The 24819-nt window shown below is 38.1% G+C and overlaps 1 protein-coding gene across 3 annotated transcripts; it reads right to left on the bottom strand.

The window, feature by feature from the left end:
- Nucleotides 1–2140: 2140 nt before the first annotated feature.
- Nucleotides 2141–24569, bottom strand: LOC120103822 (indole-3-glycerol phosphate synthase, chloroplastic-like). 3 transcript variants are annotated; one of them, XM_039130419.1, is made up of 10 exons: nt 24262–24569; nt 23112–23369; nt 22848–23024; nt 21075–21149; nt 20905–20949; nt 20608–20772; nt 19668–19746; nt 16625–16707; nt 4265–4333; nt 2141–2839 (listed from the first exon to the last, which is right to left on the bottom strand). In XM_039130419.1, the coding sequence occupies exons 1-10, from the start codon at nt 24424–24426 to the stop codon at nt 2750–2752; spliced, it is 1206 nt and encodes a 401-aa protein (XP_038986347.1). In that variant the 5' UTR covers nt 24427–24569; the 3' UTR covers nt 2141–2749. The 3 variants fall into 3 exon arrangements, with proteins under 3 accessions (XP_038986347.1, XP_038986345.1, XP_038986350.1); XM_039130417.1 differs by having other exon boundaries at nt 24253–24550; XM_039130422.1 differs by lacking the exon at nt 16625–16707 and having other exon boundaries at nt 24253–24553.
- Nucleotides 24570–24819: the final 250 nt, after the last annotated feature.

Genomic DNA, 24819 nt, shown 5'->3' with positions numbered 1-24819 from the left:
CGGCCAAGCGATCTTGCTAGACATCTATGGCGACAAGCCCAAGCATCAAAAGGTGGCCGAGCATGCTGAAACAAACAACAAAGGACCTGAGCAGAAAAGGGTCAACCAAACATTCTTGTTGGATGTTTGCAACAAGAATGATGATGCTGATTGCTACAAGAAGAAGGTTAATGCAACAAAACCCACAGCAGCAAACCCTGAAGAAGTCCAACAACACGGGAAGGCTGACACAAGGAGCTTGAATCAGGGGATAGCCAAGGAGGGAGAAGATCATGTTGGTGCAACTCTTAGTAGCAATAAGTTACAGATTGGTAACCATGATCAAAAGGCCAAAATGAAACATGAGGACAAAATGCACAATAACCTTGATGTTGACAACAAGGATGAGGGAGAGGTGCTCAAAGAATTGAAGCATATTGTGACTGAAATTTCTAAGAAAAGCAGTGCACAATCCGAGGAGGAAGTGACTGAAATTTTAGAAGACAACAGAAAAAAATCTGAACATCAAAAAGAGGCCGAGCATAGTGCAGAAGGTGAGGACACTGAATTATATTTGCATTGCATGGCGGCTATGCAAAAGCCTACTTCTATGAGGCTTTGTGAGGCCAATCTGTTAAAATAAATGACGATTTCAGAGCAGCAGCAAAGTAGACTTGTTGGGCTGCCATTGTCGATCCAAAAATTTCTAAAGACACATCAAGGTGACTTGGGAGTTACCTACCGGTTGGAGTGGCCATTTATTTCTCAACCACAACAGTTATATCATGTCACATGGCTGAAAAATAGGGAGGATGACCCTACTGTGAGTGAGCAACAGATTATGACACTACAGCAGCAGAAAATCTTAGGGATGATGCTGCAATTTGAATTTAAACTCGTCTACCAGTTGAGCGACGAAGACAAGGTTGCTAAAGCACCATCCAGGAAAGAATGAAGTCAATTTCTGTCCATGGCCGAAGAGGCCAAGGATCAGATTTCTTTAACACATTAGGGTGCCGAGTGGCTAAGTTGGGACGGAAATCATGATGCAGCAAGATTTGATGTCCAAGCACCATAAGTTGGTGAAAGATTAGAAGCACGTGATGATGGACTTTCACCATACAACTTGAGAGGTGATCTGATTTTCTGCATGGGGTATGATTATAGGCACTTCTACAACAGCAATCTCATTTGGAGTGCAGCATCCACGTGAAGTATTCCATTCATTGGAGGCAGCATAGGAAGAGGAGGAAGACACGACATGGGCTAATCTATTGGGAAAGAAAGCCTAAACAAGAAGACACATGGAAGACCTATGTTGGTGTGGGTTAGCGGTACCCAAATTTGATCCTTGGGGTCAAGGATATTCTCAAAGAGAGGGAGAATAATAAGGCCCCCACAAATTTGCCTGGCAAAGGCGCCCAGCCAAGTGTGTTCCGAAGCACACAAGCCGACTCGAAGGGGCCAAACGCGGGCTCGGTCACCATGTTCGGCTGTTTGATGACCATAGAAGCTAGGCCACACCCAAATGGCCTGACCAAGCTGCAGCCAGTAATAGATCTTGGACAAAGAGATTTTAAGTGTGTCGAACACCAAATCTACTCAGCATTGCCTACATCCGGTCGAGGCGGCACTATTATTCTAAGGGCAGATGTAAAGGAGGCAAGAAAACTACGTGGTGTGGAGGCGGCCAACCGACGCATCCCACCATAGAGGTGGGAGATGTTTGGATTTAGGATTTGAATAATACCAACGCTGTGACTGCAAATGTTGGAAGTCGTCCCGTGAATGACAAGTTTGATGCCCACACTATGCATTTTTACATAGAAAGATACCTTCTCTCGAATTGATGAGGAGATTTTTAACGGCTATTGTTCCCATCATATAATAGTCTCTATAATGTGATGGTGTTTAATTAGTTCAAATTAAATGCCATTTTTGTATAACATAATATAATAGTAGGGCTTTGAAACTGTATTGATGTCCACTGTAAAGTTGTAATGATTATTACTTAAAACTGTGATTTTGTCCTATTACAATTATATTTGATTCATAACTAAATAATATTATTATCTTATCATTATTATTCTCTTTTTGCTAGTATAAAGATTGATAAAGACCATAATAGCCATTCTACCATGTGTATGTGAGAGAGCAAAAGTAGGCAGGAGTGACAACATTTGTAACTATAACTAGCACATCATCTTTCAATACAAGTAGGGATCCTTTACGGTATGTATTTTGCATTGCAAAAGACTGTAAAGCACTGAAGAGCTGCCACATCATCCATCTCGGAGATGGAGGAGAAAATGAATGACATGGCAGCTATCCAAAACTGTATAGCCCTCTACAACATAAAACATGCACTACAAAGAATCCAAACGCTTTCGCTACCAAGACCATGTAATGTTTCCAACCCATTCCAAAGACCAGCTTCACACTACTCAACTGCGGTGAGCAATCATGCTGAGTAAAACCCATCATGCAACACATTTGCTACCATCTTTGTTAAATTAACTAGTATATCCTGCTCCAATTTTCCTAAGTGCCAACATTCCACAAAGACCCTGATCTGAAGATAGTATGCTCCAAAACAATTTTTTGATGGTTTTCCTGATCAGGAGGATTTATTGCAGCATGGAAATGGAAATGAGAAGCAGATGTACCCATTCAACACTTCATGCTCTAGAATCCTGTTGCTCTCATTATTTCAAAGGAAAGATAACCTCTTTCATACATATGACACCGGCATGTCCTCATTCCAAATAAATCAAACTCGTAGAGATATATCTTTACCAAAAAGTCCAGCTATTCCTCTGCCTGGATCATCCTGTTTGATTAGGGATTCACCAACCAAAACCTACAATAACAAAAAAGAATAGGTTTTCTCACAATTAACATACATGTAAAATTGCATTAAAAAAAAATGGATAACAGAATCTAATTAAAGAAAAGCAATAAATAAAAAGCAAATCCTTTTATATGTCTGCAGTGAAAATCGAACAATGTTCAGTTTTTCAAACTAGGTGGTAGCAACTTCAAGTGCATTTTGAAACCAATGATGTTCGAATGGGTTTTGGCTCCACGTTGTTGCAAATTTCAATGTGCAAATGCATAGACTTAGTGTGGGTCCTAGAATCCATGGCCGTATGATCCATCATCATAATTGAATAACTACCAATCTAACAGTATAGAGCTAGAAATGTTACAATAATTGACAGAGTAATATTTATATTCTTGCATACTATATGCAATTGATTATCAACTAATTAATATCAAAATAATTAAACCATGCTACAATACATGATATCACTATAATAGTATAAATTAGTAAGATTTTAATTATAACAATATTAATTACTGTAACCTGAAAATCACTTGGCTATAATATATATATATAAAATAATCTGTAAAGTAGGAAATAGAAGAATCATTTTATATGTTTTTGCTCAAAGAAGGTATAGTGCTGTTCGATCATGGTTTTTATTTCCCTGTTCCATATTCTTATTTTTCTAAGAGATGCAATGTTAAAGGAAAATAAACAATACTTTCAACCATTACAACAATGCTGTGAGTTTGATCCTCGAGTCTGACATCAATTTCGCTGATCAATGGTGTGTTTGATAATCCTAGTTATGACTTGATAAATTTGCTTTTAAAAACTTTGGATGATTCTGGCTATTTAATCTACACAAAACAGCTTTTGTATGACATGTTCAGGAATTATAGTTACCAACTACTAAATATTCACAAATGCAATGCAACATCCAATATGCAACACACAGATATAGCGAGGAGATGTGTGCCCATATGCAAAATCCTGTGGGGTAAAATAGTTGCAGAACTTACAGCTTTAAGTCCAGCATCTTGAACATATGAAATATCTTTGGGTGTAAATAGTCCAGATTTTCCTAGTGTTGTTCAATCATGGTTTTTATTTCTCTGTTCCATATTCTTATTTTTATAGGAGATGTGATGTGAATGGAAAATAAAACAATATTTAACCATGACAGCAATACTGTGAGTTTGTTCATCAAGTCTGATAAAGACATCACTTTCACTGATCAATGTTGTGTTTGCTGATCCTAAATATGACTTGATAAAATTGCTTTTAGAAACTTTGGATGATTCTGCTATTTAATCTACACAAAACAGCTTTCATATGACATGTTCAAGAATCACAGTTCAACAACTACTAAATATTCACAAATGTAATGCAACACCCAATATGCAATACAGAGATATGAGCGAGGAGATGTGTGCTTAAAATGGTTGCAGAACTTACAGCTTTAACTCCAGCATCTTGAACATATGAAATATCGTTGGGTGTAAATAGTCCAGATTCTCCTACCACCTGAAATATCAAAAAGAAACTGAAATGCTGAATACCACATGTGACTAATATCAGCAGACAATGGTTATATACCATGAACACATTTTTTTTAATAATAATAGCAAATGATGAACAATTAAGTAGCAAAATCAACAAAATAATAAACTTATGGACAGGATAACTGACAGTTAGATGAAACTAAAAGTGAGTTGTCAAGATGCCAGGGCTGTCAGGGTTAATAAGCAACCAAAAGCACCAAGTCCCCCATACACTGAAGTTTTTACATAAAATTGTTTGGGTCTCCATTACAAGCCCCTGAGCTACAAATAGTAACACACTAAATCCAATTGCAAAAACTTAATGAAGGCAAAATTGGTACTAATCAATGAGAGAACAAAGAGAGTTACTTATGTCAATAACATCTAAGATACCAAAACCTCTGTTAACACCAATATCGGCAGAACTGGTACCGGATACTGTACCGGTTATCCGGCGGGACAAGTCGGTACGGGCCCGCGTCGTGCCGTGCCGGGCTCGTACTGACACAGTAGAGGAGGCAGGAGAGAGAGAAAAAAAAGAAAGAGAAAGAAGAGAGGGAGGGAGGCTGGTGGAGGCCGGCAGAGGGGCTGTTGCCCAAGGTGACAATCCAAGAGGGGGGGGTGAATTGGTTTCTTCTAAATTTTTGGTGTTTAAAAAGGACTTTCTTAATTGAGTGCGGTGGATGCTTTCTTAGATTACTTGAATGAATTAAGCTAGTGCAAGAATAGAAGATAATGCAAGAGTAAATGTAAATACAAGCACAAACACAAACACAACAATATATAGTGGTTCGGTGCTCTCCTTAGCACCTACGTCCACTCCCCAAGCAATCCCTTGGGATTTCACTATAATCTCGCGGATTACAGTTGGATTGTTTTCCGGGCTCACAATCCAAAAATCTTTGTTGGTTTTACGGGCTCACCAACGAACCTATACACTTTGGTTTTCCGGGTTCACCAAAAACCTTTGTTGGTTTTGCGGGCTCACCAACGAACCTTTACACTTTGGTTTTCCGGGTTCACCAAAAACCTTAGTTGGTTTTACGGGTTCACCAACGAACCTTTACAAGTAGTTTGATAAACAAAAAGAAAGATTCAAACTCCTAAATGAGCAAATGTAACAATATGAACTACAAAGAAGAGTTAGAGAATATTTATCGCTTTTAAGTTGCTTCTCTCTTCTTTTTCAAGGATGCTTCACTTCTTCAAGGGAGGATGGAGCTCTTGATGCCTCTTTGAAACTGCTCAATCCCTTTCTTTGATTGTTGAGTGAAGCTCTTGATGAAGGAGATTAGGGCACTTTTGTTTTCTTGTGTATTCCTTGATATTTCTCTCAAAAGATATTTTCTCTGATGAATAGTGCCCCTTTAAATAGTTTCCAACCTTTTTTGGACAAGCCCCAATGGTCAGATTTGAAAAACTAGCCGTTACTCACCTTGGGAAGAGCAAAAAGTACATCTGCAGAACTAGCCGTTACTGTTCAGCCCGTGTTTGGGTCGGCTCAACCTGTCCTTGGGTCGACCCAACTTTTACTTGGGTCGACTCAAACATTCCTTGGGTCGACCCTCTCAGAAACCACAGAAACCTGAATTTCAGCCTTCCTTCTCATGGGTCGACCCAACCAATTTTTGGGTCGACTCAAAGTTCACTTGGGTCGACTCAACTTCTTCTTAGGTCGACCCTCTCAGTAATTCCAGAGAACCATTTTCTGTCTGTCTTTCTGTCTTGCCTTTGGGTCGACCCTCTCAGGATTTGGGTCGACTCAAGCTTGGGTCGACTCAACCACTGTTTGGGTCGACCCTCTCAGTAAATCCAGAGAGCTTATTTCCTTCCTGTTTTGAGGTTCTTCAAGGTTGGGTCGACTCATGCTTACCTTGGGTCGACCCAACTCACTGTTCATCTGTGCCATTTTTGCAGGAGTGTGCCAAATGATTTCTTGATGTGCCGGGGTCGACCCAATCAACCTTTGGGTCGACTCAATCCACACTTTGCTGCATTCTCAAGGTTAGATTCATTCAAATGAACAAAAACATGTCTCTATATCAATTCATACAAATATACTGAGAGTAATGAACTTATAAATGAAGTATCAATTTAACTTTTAATATACTCTAGATAATTGCTTGTTAATCATCAAAATAACACTATCATCCTCAATCTCCCCCTTTTTGATGATTACAAAATAAAGAGTATAAGCCTATTGATACTTGTCTTTAAAATCAGTTTATAAGAGGGTTTTAAATTGCTGAATTTCAGCTTTTCATATATAAGAGTGAAATCTCCCCCTATATCATTCAAATGTTGCCAATTTGACTCTTTGAATTGCTCCCCCTTTCATTTATAATTCATTAGCTATGAAACTTCAAAAATTTGAGATAAAATGTGAGTTTCAAGTTATGTATCGGGGTGTGAAAGGTGCGTGCCAAATTCTGAATTTATATGTGCCAAATTCTGAATTTTGATACAGATTTTTGATTTAATCAATTTCATTGTTACAAATTGCTCCCCCTTAGATGTATAAACTTTCTTATATGATTTTTAGTTTGTTTGCCCAATTATTTCTCTTTTCTTACATAAATTCTTATTTCTTTTTCTCTACTTGATATCTTTACTTCTCTCCTTTTTGTTACTTACTTTGTTTACACTGAACAATATCTCTTTACTTCTCAAATTAATTACTCTTTCTTTTCTTCTCAAGTTGATTACTCTTTCTTTTCTTCTCAAATTGATTACTCTTTCTTTTCTTCTCCCCTTTTTGTTATCATCAAAAAGATACATGGGAAAGATGCAACAAACAACAGACTTCAATCTTCATTGATCAAAATAGGAACATTTTAATACAGTCATGCCCAAAATGAAAATAAATACAATGTTCCTCAATCAAGATTTAAAGATACATGAGAAAAGCAAGATACATGTGAGAACTAGATATCTAGCCTAGGCTCTAAACATAGATGCTAAGATCAGCCTAGGGAGACTGTAATGACTGGGATCTAGTCCTCATCCTCCTAGTATACGTGGCAAGGGGAGGTCGAGCCTGGTGAGACTGTGTCTGGCGTGGAGCACGACGAGCTGGATGACTCTGTGCCGAAATCTCTGACTCAGCAGCCTGTGGCACAGTAGGTCCATGGGTCTCTCTCTCTCTCCGAAGTGCTCCAATCTGCTGCCTCAGATCACTGATCTCAGCAGACATGACATCCAACCGGGCGTCCAATCGGCTCGTCAGCCCGTCAGTGATAGTCCTCGCCTGAGCTGACATAAGCTCAGTCATCCTGCTCCAGAAGTCATCCGTATCTGTCTGAGGAACGGATGACGATGGTCCAGCCTCTGAGGGTGCAGTAGGATGATCCATATGCTCCTCATCCTCATCCTCTGGTGCATCTCCCTTTGGTGCCTCATCCTGAATGCCTGCTCCAGTGTGAATCCACTGCCCGTTCACTTTCTGATATCCCATGCGTATAAGTGTCCGTGCAGTGTACGTGTCAGTGTGATGCAGACTCTTGGATGCCTCCTCCTCGAGAGGTAAACCATGCTGACGGAAAATCAATGTGAGTATCATACCATAAGGTAGTGATACCCTGTTGCTGCACATTACTTTCCTCATCTGTCTTAGTATCATAGCCAGAAGATTTAGGGGCATCCCCCGAATCATACATTCCATCACTGCTAGATCTCGCTCAGTGATGAGATCGAATCTCCCGGTCTTTGGAAACAAAATCCTATTGATCATATTGAGCAGTAATCTCATTTCAGCGTAAAGAGAACTAGCTATTACCTTCGTGGAGAAATCGAAGTTCTCATTTTCCATGATCAATTGTAGAGCTCTCATTTTGTTTTCTGGCTTTTCCGGAGTGGCTCCTATGCAGGGTAGATGAAGTAGCTCACTCAAGCTCTCCTCGGATACACGGATCCGAACCCCTCGAACTTCTGAAACAAGCCCTCCCAAACCAGTCTTGAGGAAGGCATAGAACTCTTGTACCAAACCGGGGTAGATTACCACATCTAGGGAGCAAAGATACTCCCAACCTTGTCTTTGGATCCATTCCCAAATCCGAAACCCTTCTTGATTGAAGAACTCGGAATGGATCCTTCTCCCCGTTGTAACCGGCCTCCCTGCAAATCTTGCAAGTATTACAGAGGAGGAAGGAGGAGGAGGGGCCTCCGCACGTGCCTCACGTCGTGGAGACACGGGAGATGGCTCGGTAGGTTGCCTTTCCTCCCGTTGGATCCTAGTCACTCTTCCGGATCTCTTGGCCACGGCTCGTTTGGGTCCCATTTCTCCAAGATCTTTAGGAAATCTACTGTTTGGAGGAGTTTAGTGGAGATTGGAGAGTGAGGACTAGGTTTTTCGGAAGAATACAAAGAGCAAACAGTGCCCTAGAAGTGCTCTCGGGCCCCCTTATAACAGTGGGGTCCCGACGTTGGGTCGACTCAAGATTTTTCTTGGGTCGACTCAACGTTGGGTCGACCCTTGTTCTGGGTTGGGTCGACCCAAGTGCAGACATTTTCATTTCTCTTCCTTTTTGCTTCAAAAAATTTTCCTTACTTCCAATGCTCATAAACTCTTTATGGGACAATGATACATGAGTAAGGAATCCATAGATAACAAATTTGACTCATGTTTCATGGGATTTTTGAAATTAGAGGAATGTATCATGAGACTACTAGTTCCCTTTTTATATTTCTTCAATAAAAAGGATCACATATGCCTAATTCCCTCCTTAGCATGCAGAATCTATCTTCACTCAATGGTTTTGTAAATATGTCGGCTAATTATTTTTCCGTGCATATATGCTCAATACATATATTTCCATTTTGCACATGATCCCTAATAAAATGGTACCTTATTTCTATGTGTTTGGCTTTAGAGTGCTGAACTAGATTTTTAGTAAGATTGATAGCACTAGTATTATCACACTTAATAGGAATATTATCTAGTTTAACTCCATAGTCCTCTAGTTGTTGCTTGAGCCATAATACTTGAGCACAGCAACTACCAGCAACTATGTATTCAGCTTCAGCTGTGGACAGTGCCACTGAGTTCTGCTTTTTACTAAACCATGATACTAGGTTATTTCCTAAGAATTGACATGTGCCACTTGTGCTCTTCCTATCTAATTTGCATCCGGCAAAATCAGCATCTGAATATGCAAGCAAATCTAGACAGGAGTTCTCGAGTACCATAATCCAATAGTGGTAGTTCCTCTTAAATATCTAAGGATTCTCTTAACAGCACTTAAGTGTGACTCCTTGGGATCGGATTGGTATCTAGCACATATTCCAACACTAAATACAATGTCGGGTCTACTAGCAGTAAGATAGAGCAAGGATCCAATTAGTCCTCTATAAAGCTTAATATCAACACTCTTCCCTTTTTCATCTTTGTCTAGCTTACTAGTAGGATTCATTGGAGTGCCAATTCCCTTATGATTTTCATTCCCAAACTTCTTCAGTATTTCCTTTGTATACTTAGTTTGATGAATGAAAATGCCTTCTTTGGTTTGTTTGATTTGTAATCCTAGAAAGAAGCTCAGTTCTTCCATCAAACTCATCTCAAATTCTCCATGCATTAAATCAGCAAATTCTTTGCATAGAGTATCATTAGTGGCACCAAAGATTATGTCATCTACATATATTTGTACCACTAATAGATTTTTATCTTTTCTTTTGAGAAATAAGGTTTTATCCACATTTCCTCTACAAAAATCATTATCAAGCAGAAATTTGCTTAGTCGATCATACCAAGCCCTAGGTGCTTGCTTTAATCCATATAATGCCTTATGTAATTTAAACACATGATTTGGCAATTCATGATTTTCAAATCCTGGAGGTTGTTCTACATATACTTTCTCCTCAATAATACCATTTAAGAATGCACTTTTCACATCCATTTGATATAATTTGAAATCCATGAAACATGCAAATGCTAGAAGTAATCTAATAGCCTCTAATCTAGCTACAGGAGCAAATGTCTCATCAAAATCTATTCCTTCTTTGATTGTATCCCTTAGCTACAAGTCTAGCCTTATTTCTTATAACTAAACCATTTTCATCTAATTTATTTCTAAATACCCATTTTGTTCCAATTACTGAATTATGCTTTGGTCTTTCAGTTAATGTCCATACATTACTTCTTTTGAATTGATTTAATTCCTCTTGCATGGCATTTATCCAGTTAGTATCTTTTTCAGCTTCTTCATAAGTTTTAGGTTCTAATTGCGAAACGAAAGCAAGATAATCATTTAAATTTCTAAGAGATGATCGAGTTCTTACCCCTTGAGATGGATCACCAATGATTAAGTCTTTAGGATGTCCATGTGCATACCTCCATTCCTTTGGCACGTCTTGAGGTTGTGGTGGCACGCCATCATCTCCCTTGTCTTGATTTGGCACGTCATCAATTTTCAACTTTTCAAAGTCGATAATTCCTGTATCATCATCAACAATATTTTCTTTCCTAGTAGACTCACTATCAGACTCATCAAATATAATATTGACTGACTCTTCCACCACTAAGGTTCTTTTATTGAATACTCTGTATGCCCTGCTAGATGTGGAGTATCCTAAGAAGATACCTTCATCTGACTTGGCATCAAATTTACTTAGATCCTCCTTGCCATTGTTTAAGATAAAACATCTACATCCAAAAACTTTAAGATATTTAGCAGTTGGTTTCTTATTCTTCCAAAGTTCATAAGGAGTTTTCTTAGTTATTGGTCGTATTAAAACTCGATTTAGAATATGGCAAGCAGTGTTTATAGCTTCAGCCCAAAAGTACTTTGGAAGATTTGACTCACACAGCATTGTGCGTGCCATTTCTGCCAATGTCCTATTTTTCCTTTCAACAACCCCATTTTGTTGAGGCGTTCTAGGTGCTGAAAATTGATGTGATATACCATTTTTAGTGCAAAATTCTTCAAAGTGTTGATTTTCAAATTCCGTACCATGATCACTTCGAATTGCTACTAAGGTGAGTTTCTTTTCATTTATGATATTATTATATAGTTTCAAAAATTTTGAAAATGCTTCATTCTTATGTGCCAAAAATGAAACCCATGTATACCTTGAAAAATCATCAACAATGACTAGTCCATACTTCTTCCCTCCTAGACTTGTGGTTCTAGTAGGTCCAAATAAATCCATGTGTATGAGTTCAAATGGTCTAGTTGTTGATACTACATTTTTCGATTTGAAAGATGACTTAGTTTGTTTTCCCAATGAACATGGTCCACATATTTTGTCCTTTTCAAAGATCAATTTTGGCACATCTTTTATTAGCTCCTTCTTAACTAGTTTTGATATTAATTCCATACTAGCATGTCCTAATCTTCGATGCCAAAGCCAACTGGTTTCATTTTTCTTTTCTTCATTAGTAATTAAGCATAAATCATTTTTCTTGCCTAACTCATGAAGGTCTACTAAATAAATATTTCTTTGCCTTTGTCCTACAAGTACAATGCTATTATCTTTAGGATTTGTGATTATACATACAGATGCTTCAAATGTAACTTTGAATCCTTTATCACAAAATTGACTTATGCTAAGAAGATTATGTTTCAAACCTTTAACTAATAAGACATTTTCTATAAAAACAGATGGAGCAATGAAAATTTTACCCTTTCCAATGATATACCCTTTACCATTGTCTCCATAGGTTACTACTCCACCTTTCTTTGGTTCCAAGGTGACAAATTGATCTTCGTCACCGGTCATGTGTCTTGAACAGCCGCTATCTAGATACCAACGTTTTTCAACTTTGTCAGCTGCAAGACACACCTGCAATCAAAATCAAGAAGAAACTTTAGGTACCCAAACTAAGTTGGGTCCTTTAGGGTTAGTACTCCATGTTCCTTTTGGAACCCAAACTTTCTTGATTTTAATCTTTTGATTATTACTTGATTTGTTTTGACTAGACTTTCTAAAGTTACATTCATATGCTCTATGTCCTATCTTATTGCAACAGTAACAAGTAATATTTTCACTTTTAGCTTTTACAAAAATATTCTTTAAGAATTTTTGTTTCCTATTTGTTCTATAGCCTAAACTAGCCTTATCATATACAGCTTTTTGACTATCAAGGATCATGTTTAATTTGGTAGAACTAAGAGTAAATTTATCTACCAAGGATTTATATTTTTCAGCATCTTCTTTTAACTTAATATTTTCAGCAATTAGATTCTTGATTTCATTTGTAAGTTTCCTACTTAATGTTTCATAGTTATGAGACAGTTTTAACTTATCTTTAATGAGAGATTGATTTTCTTCTTTTAGAGCTTTATTTTTATTAATTACTTTCTTATGTTTTTCCATGAGTTCTAAGAATGCATCATGCAATTCATCAACAGTAAAATCACAGTCAAGTTCAGAATCTACCTCATCGTCATTGGCCATATTACACATTTGGGCCGTCTCTTGATGATCTTCCTCCTCTGAACTTGATTCCTCACTTTCACTCCATTCAGCCATGAAATTCTTCTTTTTCAACTTTCTTGCCATCCACTTCAAATCTGGGCAATCTATCTTATAATGCCCGGGTTTGTTACACTCATAGCAAATTGGGGTTTCTTTTTCTTTTTCTTTCTCCTTACCCTTCTCTTTGCTTGAGTTACCTTTGAGGAATGGGTTTCTTTTTATTTAGTCTATTCTTACCTCTCATAAATCTTCTGAATTTTCTTCCAAGCACAGCCATCCCTTCTTCATCAATATCTTCATCATCATCTGAATCTTCCGATTCAATTTGTTGTCTAGGGGTGGTAGTCTTTAGGGCAATGGGCTTTCTTCTCTTGACCTCATCTTCTGAATTTTGCCTCATTGTCAACTCATGGGTCATGAGTGATCCTAGAAGCTCCTCTAACTGCAGTGTGTTGAGGTCCTTTGCTTCTTGGATGGCGGTTACCTTGGCCTCCCAATTCCTTGGTAGAGACCTGAGAATTTTTCGCACCAAATCAGAATTAGAATAAGACTTTCCCAAACTTTTAAGCCCATTTATAATGTCAGTGAAGCGAGTAAACATATCAGTTATTGACTCAGTAGATTCCATTTTAAACAGTTCATACTTGTGTACTAATATGTTTATCTTAGACTCCTTAACTTGATTGGTCCCTTCATGTGTGACCTCAAGTCTATCCCAAATTTCTTTGGCAGTGGTGCAAGTGGATATTCTATTAAATTCATTAACATCTAATGAGCAATAAAGCATATTTATAGCTTTTGCATTTAACTGTGCTAGTCTTCTATCACTTTCATTCCAATCCATTTCTGGTTTGGGTATGATAGTGCCCTCTATGTTAAGTGTAGGTGTGTGAGGTCCTCTAGTGATTATTTGCCACAGTTCATAGTCTGAAGCTTGAATGAATATCCTCATTCTAGCTTTCCAATAAGTGTAGTTTGTGCCATTAAATAGAGGTGGTCTATTTGTGGATTGCCCCTCACTCATAGAGCATCCCACTTGGGTTGTCATGATCTTTAACTCTTGATTGTTAGATCAACGAGCACTATTAGAGCACCTTGCTCTGATACCACTTGTTGCCCAAGGTGACAATCCAAGAGGGGAGGGGTGAATTGGTTTCTTCTAAATTTTTGGTGTTTAAAAAGGACTTTCTTAATTGAGTGCGGTGGATGCTTTCTTAGATTACTTGAATGAATTAAGCTAGTGCAAGAATAGAAGATAATGCAAGAGTAAATGTAAATACAAGCACAAACACAAACACAACAATATATAGTGGTTCGGTGCTCTCCTTAGCACCTACGTCCACTCCCCAAGCAATCCCTTGGGATTTCACTATAATCTCGCGGATTACAGTTGGATTGTTTTCCGGGCTCACAATCCAAAAACCTTTGTTGGTTTTACGGGCTCACCAACGAACCTATACACTTTGGTTTTTCCGGGTTCACCAAAAACCTTTGTTGGTTTTGCGGGCTCACCAATGAACCTTTACACTTTGGTTTTCCGGGTTCACCAAAAACCTTAGTTGGTTTTACGGGTTCACCAACGAACCTTTACAAGTAGTTTGATAAACAAAAAGAAAGATTCAAACTCCTAAATGAGCAAATGTAACAATATGAACTACAAAGAAGAGTTAGAGAATATTTATCGCTTTGAAGTTGCTTCTCTCTTCTTTTTCAAGGATGCTTCACTTCTTCAAGGGAGGATGGAGCTCTTGATGCCTCTTTGAAACTGCTCAATCCCTTTCTTTGATTGTTGAGTGAAGCTCTTGATGAAGGAGATTATGGCACTTTTGTTTTCTTGTGTATTCCTTGATATTTCTCTCCAAAAGATATTTTCTCTGATGAATAGTGCCCCTTTAAATAGTTTCCAACCTTCTTTGGACAAGCCCCAATGGTCAGATTTGAAAAACTAGCCGTTACTCACCTTGGGAAGAGCAAAAAGTACATCTGCAGAACTAGCCGTTACTGTTCAGCCCGTGTTTGGGTCGGCTCAACCTGTCCTTGGGTCGACCCAACTTTTACTTGGGTCGACTCAAACATTCCTTGGGTCGACCCTCTCAGAAACCACAGAAACCTGAATTTCAGCCTTCCTTCTCATGGGTCGACCCAACCAATTTTTGGGTCGACTCAAAGTTCACTTGGGTCGACTCAACTTCTTCTTGGGTCGACCCTCTCAGTAATTCCAGAGAACCATTTTCTGTCTGTCTTTCTGTCTTGCCTTTGGGTCGACCCTCTCAGGGTTTGGGTCGACTCAAGCTTGGGTCGACTCAACCACTGTTTGGGTCGACCCTCTCAGTAAATCCAGAGAGCTTATTTCCTTCCTGTTTTGAGGTTCTTCAAGGTTGGGTCGACTCATGCTTACCTTGGGTCGACCCAACTCACTGTTCATCTGTGCCATTTTTGCAGGAGTGTGCCAAATGATTTCTTGATGTGCCGGGGTCGACCCAATCAACCTTTGGGTCGACTCAATCCACACTTTGCTGCATTCTCAAGGTTAGATTCATTCAAATGAACAAAAACATGTCTCTATATCAATTCATACAAATATACTGAGAGTAATGAACTTATAAATGAAGTATCAATTTAACTTTTAATATACTCTAGATAATTGCTTGTTAATCATCAAAATAACACTATCATCCTCAAGGGCGTCAAAAGCCGATGACCCGGGCAGGAGGCGGCGGAAAACTCCACGGCCAGAAAATAGGGCAGGTCCCCTATTTCGCTTGGAACAGGGGTCTAGCCCCTTTTTTTATTTCACGATTTTTCAAACGAAATAGGAGACATGTCCTGTTTTCTAGCCGCGGAGACCGGAGGAGCGTCCTCCACATGGCTCACGGGCCTCCGCCGGCCGGCTTCTACCTCCCTCTCTCTTCCTTTCTCTCCCTCTCCCTCCCTCCCCCGCTCACTCTCTTTTTTTCTCTCTCCTTCTCCCCCTCGAAATCCATTGCCAGAACCGTACCAGTCAGCAGCCAGGACGGCTCGGAACGGCCGAAACCACCAAATTCGGGACAATTTTGCCGACCCTGGTTAAGACACTCTCTCATAGTAATCTATATATGAGACTTCAATCTTACCACTAATACTGAAATTAAAACCACAACAATACAATTACTGTTAAGGATAGTACTAGTTCTGAAACCAGCATAGTATGATTCTTGCGGCTACATAAAAGCAGAAGTTACAACTAAATTTTCCAAATATACTTTAACATAATTAAACAAGAAAACATACTAAAATGTTTTGGTTTAGCCATTAACATCCACAGTCCAAGTGGATCTCCTAGGATTAAGAAAGGTTCTAGGAACCCTCAGAGATGCTTTGGCTCCAATGTTGGAAACTAGAACAATCTTATAGGTTTCAGGGAGGCATATGACTCCATTCAATAGGTTATTTGAATTTGTAGGTAGGTGTTGAATAATTTTGGCAGATAAAAGAACCTATTTTATTTTCAAAAAGCCATCCTTGTTCTTCATGTCCTACCTAAAAGGAATCCTAAACAATGAAAAGAAAAAAGAATTCATGTAGGTGATAAATCATGAATGCATGATTACATTGAAAAAATGTTTGGAATGCTTATAAGGATTAGAAACTAAATAATAAAAGCACTACTGCCTAGTTTCATCTCGTTCTTTAGCCTGGTATAACAGCAAACATGAACTGCATTATTAATTGATTCAGGCATAAAATTGTACTGAAAACAATGATTTGACTGCTAAACAATATGAAATAAAGAATGCACTGTTCAATAATCAGAGCCTTTATTAGGTATAATATATTTTCAGCTGAAAATGGTTCATCAGATAAAGAAGCATAAACTACTTACCATTATGTCTTTTTGACGTATAATCTCACCACGCTCTCCCTCCAGAAGATTTTTTGTGTTTAAAATATCAACTTCAAAAGTTTCTGCAAGAAACACGAAAACTAAATGTCACTGCAACCTTTAATATTTATTCCGATATTAGCATTGCACAACAGTAAAGCTCTAAACTCTGAAGTCAATTGTTTCAATATTTTCTTCCAATTAGTCATGTTCATTGGATAACAACAACCCACAAGCCATTTCCAAGCTACTTGAGAGTTGGTTTTATAAGTTAGTTCACTGGTACTGCTAATGGGCTCGAGTTGAACTGAGGCTCTTCAATCTGGTCCTGCACAGACAGAAAATGGGCTTCAGGCCCACTCCAAGTCACAGATTCCAGGTCTAAATCATGTCCGCCTGGTTCTCGATGAACTTGACTCAAGCTCATCCCGAAGCCCCACACTTCAATATCAGTTGCATTTATGTTATATATGTATTTTGACAACTATTTCGAGATTTTTGACCATTTATCTGACATAAATTGCCTAAATCAAAGATAAGAGAAATCTAAAAACACACCCTCACTCCTCCGAGTTGCCTCTCCTGTCACTTCAACAGCCACGGGCTGCCTCCACCACACTTCTTGTTGCTACCAGCTTTTGATCATGGAGAGCTCATATCTCTCTCTCAGCATGTTCTTTTTTCCCTAAAATATCCTCCTCCCGAACATAACTATAATCTTCTCACCAGCTTCCCCCATTCCCCAAACATTAAAAAAAAAAAAAAAGTTTACCCATCGCGTGTATAGCACACCTGATTTCCTTTGACCATCAAGCACCCCTCCTCACCTTGCCTCTCTCTCCTTTCGAAAGGAAATAAATCTCCATTCTCCATCCATGCCCAATAGTTATTAAAGCCACAAATACAGTGGGTTTCAGAAGAAGGAAAGACAACTTTACTATTATCCCCATTCCTTCTCAGCATCCTAAGACAATGCTGGTGGCAGTAGTTTACTGATGGTCATTCATTTCAACGGAGCAGATTGTGTTACCAGAAGGTAAGGCCCCATTTGACATCTCTGTCAATTTCCATCTTTGGGTTTTCATTTTCAAAGACGCAAAAAATGAGATAGAACTGGAATTAGGTAATCCAAGTTCCATTTTCAGTTTTTTTGAAAATCCTTTCTCAGCGTCTAGCAATTGTGGAAACTCAAAATTCTAGTTTTCACTTTTTTGAAAATGAAAACAACCCATGGTCACCACCACCGCCACCATCACTCCCGGCAACCCCACCAGTGCCACCAACCACCACTGCCACCAAATACAACTCAAGTGACTATCAAACAAATTTTAGGTTTCAGTTTTCCAACAAAAAAAAAACTGATTTTAGTTTTCATAAAAATTGAAAATGGAAATTAGAAGTGATGCCAAACGCAACATAAATTAGCCATACGACCACTACTGGCATTCAACTCTTCCTCCAAGACATTTTGAGGATCTAAAAGAATGCCTACTCCAGGAAACAAAGAGCTTTGACTGCAAATATGGACTAGCTGGAATGGGTTTGAGCCCAAGGCTCACTAAGTTAAGCCTGGGACAAATCAAGCCCAGCCTTAGGGCTGCAAATGGGTCAAGTTGGATCATGAATGGGCACAACCCAAACCCATTCAATATTTGAATCAGGTCAAAAAAATTTGAGAACCCAAACCTAATCCAATTCCTTTCGAGTTGGATCAGATTGGATTTAATATTAATTTTATCAATCCTCTAGGTTTTTTGAGTCAAATAGGCCAAAAATAATCCAAATGAATTATAATAAATATATAAATTTATTATCTAATTATATCATAAACACGTTATGCAATAAAATAATAGTAAGCAGAATATAAACATTCACAAAAACATATTCTTCATAGAATTTGATTGATAACCATGCATGATTATAATCAACATAAATTATTGACAAATTATATCTTGAGAAAAAATAATTCTAATATTCAAGGAGGGTTTTGAAAGTGTATTATACTAGGTTTGAATCAGTTTGGATCGGTTTGGGTTCAGACTTGGAATTTTAGGATCCCAAACCAATCCATATCCAAAACAAGTCATGTTTTCATAGCGGAACCTAATCCAAATACCTTTGATTCAAGTTGGACCAAATTAATTTTGGGCTGGTTCCAGATTGGAAACAGGTTAAAACAATCCACTTGCAGCCCTACCTCGCCTAGTTGGTGATTTGGAACTCAGGCCTGTTACGCCTTTAGACAAATTAGGCATGGATCATGCTTAGGTTTGCGCAACCTGAAACTAGCCCATAATCAACCTCTAGATCACCATGTACTCCTAACAATGGACCTGCCATCTCTTTTTTTGCCCTTTTTGTCTTTGGACAATAATAATGGAGCTGTCATCTCTCACTGTTAGTATTTTGGAAAAGGTTTCATCAATTTCCATCAAAGACATTTGCAGGTTGGCACACTAACCACTCCACCAAGGACATAGTATTATAAGGTCAATGTACATGAACAAATCATTTTAATAGGTTCAGACTATTCTTATCCATCCTAGATGTACTATTTCGAACCTCCCCCAATTCTGTCCCATTTACCTGAACATCCATACTCACTAATCTCTAAATCCAAAGTATAGCTATTTAACAGTCTAGATTCTTGTCCATGTACACTGTCACTAGATCTGCCACATAAGTTGCTCAGCAGATGAAAAGCAAGATACCAAGGCTCTCAAAACCTCAACACAGCTGCTCCTCTTGTTCTAATTGAGGTTGGCCAGAAATCACTTATCAAGTTATCAATTTTTGAATAATAAGAATTTTGGTATTGTACAAAATTCTAGAACTTTTGAAGATGAAGATGAATATGTAAAGCTAATTGACAAGCCACTGATCAAACTCAAGCAAACTTTGGTAAAGAAAAGATATCTATCCCTAACAATTCTCAGTTTCACTGGCAGGAAATCATTATTACAAGCCATCAATATCTAGAAAGCATTGATACAATATGGCATTACAAAAAGCATCTTCAAATATTGCATATATAGCAGCATACCAAGGTCGCGATTGTTGATACCAATGAGCTGGATTCCATCAATGCCCAATACTCGGTCCATTTCCCTTTCATCATGCACCTAAATCCAGAGCAAAGAAAAGTTAACGGATCAGAAAGAATATTTCAAAACTACATAATGCAAAATGCTGAAGAATTTTTCAGAGCCAAGATATTATCAAATTGACTCCATTGTACATTTCCAGAAGCTAAATCAGTTTGATGTAACCATATTTTGGTCTGAAATATATACAGATAAGTTGATGGAAATTCTAAAATTATTTCTTAAAAACTTAAAGAGTAAAAACTTCTAATTTGTTCAAACTTCATATTTAGCCAAAAAGACCTGCTTCTTATAAGGGACAGATTACATTTTGAATTAGGAAAGGGTAGGCCTTGTCACAATGGTAACATTGCTCCATCTTAACCTGGGTGGGTGTCAACAGGCTCTCGTCATATGAGGATAAGGCTGTATACGTCTGACCCTCTCTAGCCTCGTGATGGCAGGAGCCTCATGCACTATGATGCCCTATTTAGATTATATCTTAAATTAGGAAGTATTAATAGATGCTAAAAGTATGGCTCATACCAAACTTACTAGCAAGATAGTAAAGCAACTCTGAGTTGCAAGAAGATTTAACTATCTTGACCAAAGCCAAGTCAGCAAGGCTCAAAGATAGTTCCCACTAATAATTGAGCTTCTAATAGTTAACATTTCATTTTGAGGATTCTACCATAAAACTATTTTTCTTTGCTTATAAAACTTTTAATGGTGATACTCAGTTATCGGAAAAGGGTAAGAGGAAATTTCATGTGTTTTGCAAACTCTACAGAGCATAGGAGTTATTTTTATTATCGAAAATTATATTGTAGGAGATAGATCAAAATTGAAGTCAAAGAATATAGCAACAATCATGCAAAATAATGGAGCAAGATAACAAACCTCAACCAATGCTGCTAAGCCTAGCATTCTGCAGATCTTAGTAAAATATTTGATATCAAGATCAGGCAACACAGCAGCAATCAAAAGGATTGCATCTGCACCCTTTGACCGAGCATAGTAAATTTGCCAAGCATCAATAATGAATTCTTTGCATAGAAGAGGGCACTGCATTTTCTCACCAATTAAGAACCCATATTAAAACGACATTTATCACATAAGATAATAAACAAAGTGGCATTGGCATATCGTTCTACAATGCCAAATGACTGTATTGGTAACATGTCCAATGATACAAACCTCAACACCAGCTCTGCGTATAGCCTCTAGATTTTCAAAGCTTCCCTGAAAACAAGAAAGGCGGCATGAGAAATGGCTAATCAAATGAATATGGTTGGGTTCCAGTTTCTGATTGACTTTATGAACCCACAGTAATGGTGAAACCTTGCAAGTCAAATAGAGTATCTCACCTGAAAGTATTTTTCATCAGTCAAGACACTTAAGCATGCTGCTCCATTTTTCTCATAGCCATTAGCTATTTTAACCTGTTTTCAATCTAATCATAGTTAGTTGTTGTTTTTCAAAGCAGAGATAAAAATATGAATTTGTTCCTGAGAAGGTCCAAGGTTAGGTGTAAAAGCCATATAATTCTAGGAAACTCAGATGAATGGACTTGTGAAACTCTTAAGGGCTTGTTTGGATATTCCTAGAGGATTGGGCTGAACATTCTGTAAAATTCGTAAATTGGGCTGTCCATTTAAGCATGGCCCTATATCAACCAAATACCGCCTAGCCCAAATCATGTGAGAAGAAAAAAAAGACCACTATAGATTTTTTTTCTTCCTGCAGCCCAAAGGCTAGGACCTAGGATGTGTTTGGACAGGCTCTTAGAAACTACAAGTTAGATGGGCCAACAAGCCCAATTCCTAAATAATTTTTAGCCTAATCCTGCAGGAATATCCAAGCAAGCCCTAAATATAAGAGATGGAGATACTAGCAAATATGTCATCAAGAGCTAGAAGATTAATGCAAAAATTCATGTAATGAGTCCCAATAACATTGTTCAACACTCATTAGCATAGCCACTTTACAAAATCCATTAACAGACAGCACCAGAAAATGTATCACCCATTCAGGAGCATGACTTAATCAATGTTCAGGCACCCTCTACTTCTCTACAACAGGGATTTAGTAATTAAGAGATAGCCTTTCATTTCTTACCAAAAAAGAATATAGCCTTTTATTAACAAAAATAATTATATAACCAGAAGAACAAAATTTATTTCAACCTTTTTAGGACTGGAATTCTAATCTCATAATAACTTTGAAACTAAATCTCCAACAATTATTATCTTAGATATAACCTGTATCGATGTCAATACGTGTAATATGAATCCTGAGAAGTGCCATGTGCCACATATTCAATTTGTTGAGAAGCCTAATATATATTGTCTATTAATTCCCTTACAGCTTAAGCTTTTGGTGTCAAGCAGTTAGCTAACATGATATCAGAGCTATGGTTGTTAGAGGTCATGGACTCAAATTCTGTCTAAGTCAATTATTTATTTAATCTGTCCATTTGTCATCTTGGGTTGTTTCTTGTCTTGACTCATCCCCGGTTGTTATCTTGAGTCATTTATTGACTTGTTCTTTCCTCCATGTGCATGATACAGGACACGTGAGATCGTGTTAAGGCCTGCTGGACGTTGTTGACCCAATCCATAACAGCTTCAGCTTTTTGGATCAACTGTCGGTTAAGGTCAAAACAAGCATAGTCAAAAAAGGAAACCTTTATATTACAAGGAAAATCTGAAGAAGTGGGATTTAAACTATCAAATAGTAGTTCAATATGAAGCCTTTCTTTAAATTCAGTTATACAGATCTTCACTTCTGTAGTTTCTACTTCCTGTATTATTTTTGACATTCACACAGGAAACTGCATAAACAACAAGCTAACGCCAAAAACAAGCACCGAACAAAAGCTGGACATGTATGATGAAGAACTATGTCAGTGCTACATATTGCTACATTCAGAATTTTATGACATATATATATATATATATATCTTAAACACATACAAAGACAACTAAGCTAAATGTTAAAATTATGAATGTCAACACAAGCAGAAAACTTATATTTTCAGATTCCACAGAAGGATTGCTCAACCTTTTCTTTAGTAACTACAAACCCTATATTGGAATGAATGCATAAAAAGAACAAAGGGCAGAAACAGAAAAACCTACTGGGTCAAAATCCTCACGCAGCATGCCTCTGCTTGGAGAAGCCTTTTTCACCTCAGCTATCAAAGCTGGCATACCGGTTTGTTGATATGATGCCTTCAAAGCCCCAACAAAATCTCTAACAGGAGGAGCATCAGTGAGAGCTTTCTTCAGCACATTTAAAGGTTTTCTCTCTTTCATCTGGAAGTGAGAAAATTTAATAGTATTTACCCTTCCATTCATGGAATAATATTCAGATCAAATCACTATTAATAGTTCAGAAATTGCCTGTGAAACTTCTATGTCCTTGTCCCATAGTATCTTCTCAAGAATGTTGCGTGGAGTGTTTCCCTCATTCTCCAAGCGGAACTCAAAGGGTCCCACCATGTGCGTAGGTGGTCCAGTTAGAGGGCGTCTTCTAATTCTTATACCCTGTTTTGCTGCTCCATCATCTGGCAAGTTTCCATTTTCCAACTCTCTGACTTTAATAGAGTTTGCAGTATCATCGTCAGTGGAGGTTACAGAGATACATGCACCTGTTGACTCCTGAAAAAACAACACTACATGTTCACAATGTTGTTTCCTTATTTCCTTTTGTCCCGGTATTAATGATTTTGTCAAGTTAGCACAAAATATGCAAAAACTTAAAATTAGAACCACCACACAAAACCCAGGTCAATGTCAATCTCCACGTGCATTAATAAAATGGAAATAAAATTTGCCCCACATTCTTATGCAAAGTTCTCATAAGAAGAGGAAAAAGCAAAACAAGATAAATCAACAACTAGCTAACTCGAACCATTCTGCTCAGAAATTTCTAATCTAAAAACAAATCCACAATAACCATAAATATGCTCCCTCTCATGCGTTGTACCCTGCCAATCATGGTGCAAAGTTACAGCGGACCTTTATTTCTGATTTAAAAATGCAAGGAACAAGCTGTTAACCTTCTTCACCACTTACGTAAATTAAAAATAAAATTAATAATGAAATCCAGTTCTAAATATCTTATTATTATTTTCTTCATCCATATGCTTACTTTACATCACCTACAGCTAAAATTGCTGAGCCAGAAATTGGAAGAAAAACAGAACAAGAAAAGAAAGACACTATTTTCCCGACCCAGATGCTCCATTTACTACATGGATTCTTATATTTTTTCAAAATAAAAATAATAACAACAATCACGAAAGAGCTCCACCAAGCTTCTTTTTTAAGTAAAACTATAACAATCAAACTCATCTAGAACCCCTTTAGAACTGAAATACGGGAATCAACCACATCAATCTCAAATTCCTAAAAGGATAATTGGGAATAATAATAATAATTTAATGCATATTTCCCACCACAAAGATATTAAAAAACAAAAAAAACAGGTATCAAACTCAAATCATTAATAACTAACCAAACCGGAAGAGCTACAGAGAACCTTACAGACCTCTTCGGCTCTGGTGCAGCGGAGGGGAGTCGATTTCCGTCCGAAATCCATCGGAATTCCCCCAACCCAAATCCTCGAGGAGAGAATTCTCCTAGATTTCCGGGCGGAAAAGCACGGACCCGAAGCCCTGATTCTAGGAGAGGTTCCGATAGCGATTCCCACCATTCCTTCCCGACCTCAAGAAGAAGAGAGGAGGAGGAGAGGCGGAAACCAGGGTAATTATATCCACCCTCGGTTCTAGCCTCCGGCGACTCGAGGTGCCGGTGGAGAAGGTTTTGGAGCGACGTGGGTCATTGGGTGGGCACCGCACGTGCGAAATGTGGATTTAGACGTTTGAGCACGCGGCCACCTTAACGGGTCGGATCCGGATGGCTTAGAGGATACCCAGCAATCAAGCGGAAGCCAACGAGGCCAACATCTTTGCTCAATCCGGAAAAAAAATGGAGGACATGGGATAAGATTGGAACAATACATATTTGATTAGCCTGCACAAGGGTGACACGCACAAAGCAAGAAATAGTCCAAAAATAAAAATAAAAATAAAAATAAATATTTTGG

The sequence above is a fragment of the Phoenix dactylifera genome, chromosome 1 (genome assembly GCF_009389715.1).
Source record: "Phoenix dactylifera cultivar Barhee BC4 chromosome 1, palm_55x_up_171113_PBpolish2nd_filt_p, whole genome shotgun sequence".
Lineage (NCBI taxonomy): Eukaryota > Viridiplantae > Streptophyta > Magnoliopsida > Arecales > Arecaceae > Phoenix > Phoenix dactylifera.
This window is presented reverse-complemented; position numbering and strand designations above follow the sequence as displayed.